Source organism: Acipenser ruthenus, chromosome 10 (assembly GCF_902713425.1).
Source record: "Acipenser ruthenus chromosome 10, fAciRut3.2 maternal haplotype, whole genome shotgun sequence".
Taxonomy (NCBI): Eukaryota; Metazoa; Chordata; class Actinopteri; order Acipenseriformes; family Acipenseridae; genus Acipenser; species Acipenser ruthenus.
Genome location: NC_081198.1, coordinates 1,513,492 through 1,521,711, shown reverse-complemented (window position 1 = coordinate 1,521,711; position 8,220 = coordinate 1,513,492). Strand labels below are relative to the sequence as shown.

The window sequence follows — 8,220 nt, the reverse complement described above, 5'->3', positions numbered from 1 at the left end:
ATTGCATTGCTATTGGAGTGCCACTGCGCTCCCAGGATCACATAGCACGGGAAGGAAAGCTAAAGTTACAGTCTCCAAAAAATTCCATATTGCTGGTGCTTGTGCACCTCATGGTCCCCTAGCAAGTGCTGTAGCCACTGCACAAAGGAGCAGTCCCCGTTTCAAGCAATCCCATTCCTATGTGTTACCAGCAGGGGTCAGCACAGAGATATACCCCTCTGCTGTGCAATAGTAAGCTGTGTGCACGAGGACTGCGCTGTAGCTAGTTTGTGTTAATTTCATTGGATATTACAACCTTCCGTCCCCGCAGGAGGACACAGTCTCCTTGGAAATGAATGTGCCTTGAAATCAAAAACAAATTTAAAAAAAACGCTGCAAAATGCTTATACATTTTATAGATAAAGGGTAAGAAGGAATAAAAAAACAACAACAAACAAGTATTTTTTTTTTGCATTGCATTCTGTTGACCTTGAAAACACCTGAATGGCTTCAATAAAAATATGTTATCTCCTGCAAATTTCCTCGCTGCTCTTTTTGAGAAGTGTACTGTGCTGCAATGTAAGCCTGTCACAGTGCTGCAGCTGGTAAGTGTAAGAGTCTGATGCGTCGACGCATCGCTCAGTTTCATTATCACCATGTACGTGTTCCAGAGAGGCGAGACGTTTCTCACTTGTAAAAATAATCATGTGAAAGTAAGGTCTTGACTGTTTAAAGGGACTAATCACTAAACACTTGTTCAAGAAAATCAGACATGCTACAGCACAAAGGAAGTTACCCCCGTTACAAATGACATCAATAGAAAACCAGACCAATCACAGCTAAGGATTCTGCTAACATTCCAGTCTTATTCTGTATACTGATGTAATCTTCTGCTTAAAATACTGCAGCAGAACTGTTAACATGAAGCCTATGCATCTGTTCTTCATCAATATTTACTGACTGCTCTTTTGTTAGTCAATACTGCACAGTACACAATAAACTGTAACAAAATGAAAGGACAACGCTGAACAAAGTAAAATGTATGCAATTCACAGCAAGTTAAAGAGATACTTTATATGATCTACTTTTTCCAAATGTGTCATTTCTCTTCTGTTTAATATCTATTGGTTGTGTTCTTTGTTGCCCTTTGTGCTGAAATCATTATGTAGCATGCTTACTAACGATTCCAGCAAAAGTTGCTTCTGAAAAGACTCCTGAAGATTGATTCTGGGGCCCCTTATAACACTGTGCTGTGCACCGAGACCCGTTAGTAAAGCCTGTGCAGCACGGGTGTGATTCTCCAATACTGAGGAGTCTTTTAAGGAGCTATAGTTGAAGGATGAGTTATAGTATCCATGGCAAAAATAATGATCTAAACACAACAGGATATTAAACAGACACGAGTCAAATATCACGGAAATGTAGCCTTTGTATGGAGTATTCGATATTAGTCACATTTTTAGCTGAGAGCCTTTATCAGTTATTTACAATGGCAGTTAGAAATTAATTAAGTTTCGATAGTACAGGGTCATACTGTTTCTTCAGACACACTGTCAATGAGGCATGCTCTATTTCAAGACACACACACACACACACACAAAGCCAGTATACCCCAATTTCTATTTAAACCAGATGTAGCCACTTGTACAGATGCTAGCGGGTTTCTATAATACATTTAGTATGGCACTTTGTTATTCTTTCTAGTTTAATTTTTCTTGCAATGACTTTTAACATACTGGTCAAAATAAACACACGTTGGCAATGACATTTTTTTTAAAAACTCTTTTTATAAACATACTGCATGCATGCATTTCTTTTAGTAAAGCACTGTAACAAGAACAAAATGCTCAGCCTTTTCTTGGCTGGCGCCTGTTGAGTTGTATAAAAAGGCTCCTGTGTAGAATCCTGACACAGGTCATACAATCAGCACCATGGACAGTTCCACTGTGCTGCTCGGCTTAGACAACATAACGTAACAAAGCAAGCTTTAACAGCGCTGTACATGGGGAAAAACACTCCGTCTTTTGTAAAGATATATTAAGGGCTGAAGGATAATATAGGTACCGTGCTTCGCTCCAGAGCTCTGCATAGTGTAAATGTTACACCAAAGAAAAATCTGGTCTATATTATTAATTTAAATCCAATTACAGAAGTGTTCCCCCATTGCATCTGGAAGCATTAGCATCAAAATCCACAGCGTGTCTAAGAAGCCTTCTCTTATTAACCAATTCCTGCCCTTAAAGAAGCAGCTCAACCAAAAAATGATGCACGCTGGGAAACAGTAAAGCACGACACACCAAATAAAACAACAACAACAACAACAACTGAGCAATCAAGATCAGGATCAACCAAGTCTTTCATGAAAATAAAGTACAAACAATACAAAAAACAATACAAAAAACCCAGCGCCGCGTGTGGGACAAGCTGCAAAGCAGACAGAGCCACTCCAAGACATCTTCGCTTGTGTTTTATTGATCCATCAGTTAGCTGAATCCAGCTGCAGGTAGATTTTGATCAATACTTGCCCTTTTTGCTCATATCAGACTATTATTGTACCATAGGAAATAAATAATGACATCTGTTCCTTTGTTTTGTTTAGTTTTTTTAAAGGCCAACTTGGTTTGCACCTCACTATCGAACTACAGTAGTCCAAGTACTGTAAACACTTCTCCACCTATGAACCCCCAACCTGTTACCTTTCCCTTACCCAAACATGCAGCCTGAAACCTGAAACCCGTGCGGCGAGGGTAAGGACAGTAACACGCATCAGTATAGCTTTAACAGGACTGCCATCACCTCCCGTCTCGTCTTGCCAGTCAGCCAAATGCACGTCCCTACTGCCTCGAAATGAACTGCATTTGTGTTATCGGATAGACACGTGAGTATCTATCTTCGCTGTTGCTTAGTTTTGCTTTTCAAATCCTCCTATTTGAAGGTAAACGGTCCTATTTGGGAGGAATGACCACCATCGGGGGTCCTCTCTTGGGTCTCCACATGAGCACTTGCGCGTCGTTGGCGTTGGGTTTGACCAGGGCGTTGGCAGGGATCGCCTCCATCCTGGTGAGCACTCTGGGCTGCTCCTGCTGCGCTCGCCCCACCAGCCTCGCACGCTGTCCCAGGGGCTGATAGGGGTCCACCTCGATGTCCACCCGCATCCTCCACTTGATGGTCTGCAGCAGGATCTTCTCTTTGGTGGCGGTGTTGAGAGCCACCAGCCAGGTGGTGAAGCTCTGGTCCCGTTTGATGCGGGTCAGCATGGGCAGGTTGCTGTCGCTGACTGGCACGGCCCAGGTCACGCTGGGGTAGAAGTTGTCGTTCATGCTGACGGTGAAGCGGGAGACCTTGCTGGTGGGGCCGACCAGCGTCACCGTCTCCGTGGTGTTGCCGTACCAAGGGTAGCTGACCCCGTCTGAGTCGCTGATGGCTTTCACCCTGCCTTCACGCAGGTCGGGCAGTTCCCAGCTGGACCTGCAGAGGGAGACAGAGAGCAGAATTAGAGCAGGGGGCAAAACTAAATCGACCCTGTTCCTGCGTGACAGACATTTGGAACAACTTGCCTTAAAGGCGTTTTTGTATAATTAAGTGTAAACTGCAAAACAGATTCACTGCCTAATCAACAAAAAGGAGTCACCTTTTTTCAATATGCCATTACTTTATGGGTGATTCTAAATTTATATTATTATTATTTGTTTATTTAGCAGATGCCTTTATCCAAGGCGACTTACAGAGACTAGGGTGTGTGAACTATGCATCAGATGCAGAGTCACTTACAATTATGTCTCACCCGAAAGATGAAGCACAAGGAGGTTAAGTGACTTGCTCAGGGTCACACAATGAGTCAGTGGCTGAGGGGGAATTTGAACCGGGGAGCTCCTGGTTACAAGCCCTTTTCTTTAAACACTGGACCACACAGCCTGCCATGGGATAAAAATATCCCATCAGTCTAATCAGTAATTTCTGGTCCAAAGTTTAATACACTAGAAATATTTTGTGCTTGCATGGAGTTTGCTTTTTGTTTCCAATGACAGCAGATTTACACAGAATGAGTTTAGTGGGTTGATTAAACTGTGACAGGTCTTTGGAGATCTTTCCTTTCATATTTCTCTCAGAACCTCGACCTATAAAATCTCCTCATTATAGTTAGTAGCAGCAGTAGTAGGGCATGTTCAGTAATACTGGTAAGCAGTCTCCAGCAGGAATGCCCCAGCCTGCCTCTCTAGCTGTAACCTACACACCCCAGGGAGTTCTAGAGAGGATTGAGGACTGTAGGACCAGCCTGCCTCGCTAGCTGTAACCCACACACCCCAGGGAGTTCTAGAGAGGATTGAGGACTGTAGGACCAGCCTGCCTCACTAGCTGTAACCCACACACTCCAGGGAGTTCTAGAGAGGATTGAGGACTGTAGGACCAGCCTGCCTCTCCTCAGCATCAAAGTGAAAATAAAGGGCTGGATTCTCAAAGCTATTTACTCCAAAACGAACAATAAACAGCTTTAGCCTATGCACCAGACCCTACGTTAAATGAGTTGTTTATTTCTAGTTTTGGTGCGTTTTGCAATCTGAAAAATGATGATTTGGAGTAAATAGCTCTGAGAATCTGGCCCATGGTCTGGCAAACCAGATAATCTAAATCATTATGATACTGAGCAAGGACATCCTTTTAACCTTCTATCATCTAATATCAGTTTTATTGTTTTTCCAAACCTCATATAATTAGATTTTGATCAGATACACTAGCTGAAATCCTGTTTCATAGTTTGAATAGTTTGAATAGCTTCTTGAAACTTAAAGACCGCAGGGACCATATGTGCAAATAATTCACAGTACATTATCAATTTGGGAAGTGAAAAGCGCTAGTCTCCTGACACTGCTGTGGAAGCAGTAACACCTAATTGAACTCAAACTGCAACACTAACAATCTGGTCGCTGACACTGACTGCATTACAGATATTTAAAGGCACTGAAACAATGTTTTAATGTGCTTCACATCAGCGATCACAGCTTGCACGCGCAGCCACTCTACAGAGAGGTTTGAGGCAGCTGGGATTGGGCAGTGTTGCAATAAGCTTCATTTTCTATATAACGTTTACTTTGTATAACATGTGTGTATGTGCTTGAAAACACATGGTTACAATTATTAATTTGTAAAACCTTTGCGTGTTTAACCAGTTTGGGTGGAGTCTTGTGTGTTCAGAATGGGTTTACAGTTGGGAGAAGGGAATGAGTTCAGAGAAGCCAGAAAAACCATGGAAAGGAACAGGAGTGTCAGTCCCTGAAGGTAACCACACCCAGCAGCATCCACACCCAAACAGCATCCACACCCAGCAGCATCCACACCCAAACAGCATCCACACCCAAACAGCATCCACACCCAAACAGCATCCACACCCAGCAGCATCCACACCCAAACAGCATCCGCACCCAAACAGCATCCACACCCAAACAGCATCCACACCCAAACAGCATCCACACCCAAACAGCATCCACACCCATACAGCATCCACACCCAAACAGCATCCACACCCAAACAGCATCCACACCCAGCAGCATCCACACCCAGACAGCATCCACACCCAAACAGCATCCACACCCAAACAGCATGCACACCCAAACAGCATCCACACCCATACAGCATCCACACCCAAACAGCATCCACACCCAAACAACATCCACACCCAAACAACATCCACACCCAGCAGCATCCACACCCAAACAGCATCCACACCCAAACAGCATCCGCACCCACACAGCATCCACACAGCATCCACACAGCAAGCTCAGACAGAGTCTATATAAGTCAGAACTAGAGGTTAGTTCATTGCATTCCTTATAACCAAAAGCAACATTCTAATTTGAGAGATGTGGTGAATATTACTTTAGTTCTGTATTAGGCTATCAATTTATGTGTTCAAAAGTTGTCAGAATTGTACATATATACTGGTTTAATATTAATTGATGGTATAAAGGACATGACCTCACACTGAGTGAAGGTCCTTTTCTTTTTGGTATACTGATATAATCTTAATTACCTCAGAATAACGTTATAACTGTAATCTGAAATGTCATGCTAGAATATAATTTGAGGCATGTTGAATAACTGTTTACCATACTTTTAGTTGTACTATGTGTTGCATATCAATTTGAATAAAAACATACATATATCAAAATCATTATTACAGAGCATGAAAACAAATTCTCATACTAATAAAAATCCAACAGCATGATTAAGATCGATATTGCACTGACTTCAGAGATAATGTTCATCGAAGTGCCACCAAGCATTATTTTAACGTTTTAGCTCATCAGACCACATAGCTGATGCCCAGCATGCAGACACTTATATTCTACTGCTGAGGTAATACAGGGACACTGAAATACATTATAGCATATGCTTCTCTGTGCTAAGAAATGGAAACTCAGTCATGCCTGGAAAGAATGCTCCTAGGTGTTCTGAATAGAACCATATGTTGCCTGTGTGGAATGCCAGCGTTCTATATGAAACACACCAAGGGCATGATGTATCGTGTTTGAAACAACAAATTTAAGAGTTTGAAATAAAATCTGGTATTCAGCACACTTTCCTCAGCTGTAGGTTAAAGAAAGCCTAAAAACCAAGCATGAATGTCAAACTTGATTTAGTTAATCAAAACAGACTTTTCATAACCCCATAGTTATGCCTTTGTATACAAGAGTCCTATATGCAAGGATTCATACTAGACACCAATATTTGGCAGCCAACTTGGCTCAGCACATAATATCCCAAACAAAACAAACAAAAAGCATGTCAGCACAGTAATTGCTATGTTGTCTGTAGAAAGATACCACGTTGGCATGTCTTTTGGCAGCAGGAGTTAAGCTCAAGGGAAAATGGGGCTAATTCATGCTCGAGAGCTTCTCAGATAAAGAAGTCTGTTATTAGTGTGCAATAAGAACACAGAGTGCCTGCAATTGTCAGCTCTGAAACTCTCAGAGAAAGAGTCAGGGAGGGTGCACGGGTCTGCAGCCTGTCTGAAAGGGCTTCCTGCAGCCTGTGAGTTTCCGAGGTGACGAATCCAACTCCTCAGTCAAGTTATCTAGTTAATGAGGCTTAATTACTTTATTTGAACCATCTGGGCCAGCCTTTCTGTCTAAATGAAAACTAACCAGAGGGGTGTTTGCCTAAAACTGCAAATCACACCTATGCACATTTGCAAATGATTTGCCACATGGATCTCTAATGAGAGCAAGCGGGTGGGTTTGGTATAGAAAGCGGGACTTGCACCTGTTTCTGCCCCCTGCACTGCGGCGCTGGATATACATTTTCAGTGAAAGTGCAGTAAGTTGATAACAATGGAGTTTAGTGAGGCTGCAGGCTGCCCAGTAACTTGAGCTGCAATATTCTGATACACACTGACCTTTGATTTCCTGTGTTAGTTAACTATTTTTATTTCATTCTAACACCTGTGCGTTACCATGCTTTCACTGTGCTGTATTACACTTTGCTAGGATTTTTACTATGGTACACTTTTAGAAGGGGGGGGGCTCTCTCACTATACCTCTGCAGAGGCACAGTGGTCGATATTTTGATTGAATAGCACCACAGAACAGGGTAATAATGCTGGTTATAAAGAGACTGATTTCTGTGCTTTCAGCTCAACTGAAGGGCTCTGCAACAGCAGATGACTGACACTTGTTTAGGTTTCATAAAAACACAGCTTGGCATATTCGTTTTAAACCTGGTATTGTTGTTCTATATTGTAGCACAGAACCTATTCTGATAAACGTTGCTCAGAGCCTATTCTCTGTGTGGAGTAAAATAAGTCTGAAGATCCTTACACACTGCTTGTAAGCCTGCTGTTTAAAGTGTATACTTTACTGAATCAAAGCACATTGATCGCTGCTGTGGAGAAGGGGAGCATGATAATGGAAAATATGCCCTCATGCAAACCAATAACCGTATGAGGGCTGGGTGGGTGTGCGAGAGAGTTATAAAGCAGTACAATATAATGATGACTGCATTTATTCAGACATTGCACTTCCAGATTGTTCTTTCTTTTTTATAAAGTGTTTAAGACATCAGTTTGAACTGCTACTGTGAGTGAGGGGAAAAAAAATCTGAAAGGAGCAAAACAATTTGAATAATATAAAACTAGCAATGCAACTGGGCCCAGCTGCAACTAAGCTGTTTCTTCATAGTTTGTAACAGCTTTAAGGATGTCAAGAAATTAGCCTCTGCCCCTCCCTTATAAAAGCTCCCCATAGA

At 42.3% G+C, this 8,220-nt stretch overlaps 1 protein-coding gene across 1 annotated transcript in view; it reads right to left on the bottom strand.

The window, feature by feature from the left end:
• Positions 1 to 463: 463 nt before the first annotated feature.
• The window catches only part of LOC117413591 (protein FAM78B), a 12,729-nt gene continuing 4,972 nt past the window's right edge, over positions 464 to 8,220 (bottom strand). Inside the window, exon 2 of the mRNA XM_034022786.3 lies at positions 464 to 3,447. Within this exon, the coding sequence (XP_033878677.1) occupies positions 2,925 to 3,447 (523 nt within the window). The 3' untranslated portion in view covers positions 464 to 2,924. The remainder of the gene's footprint in view (positions 3,448 to 8,220) is intronic.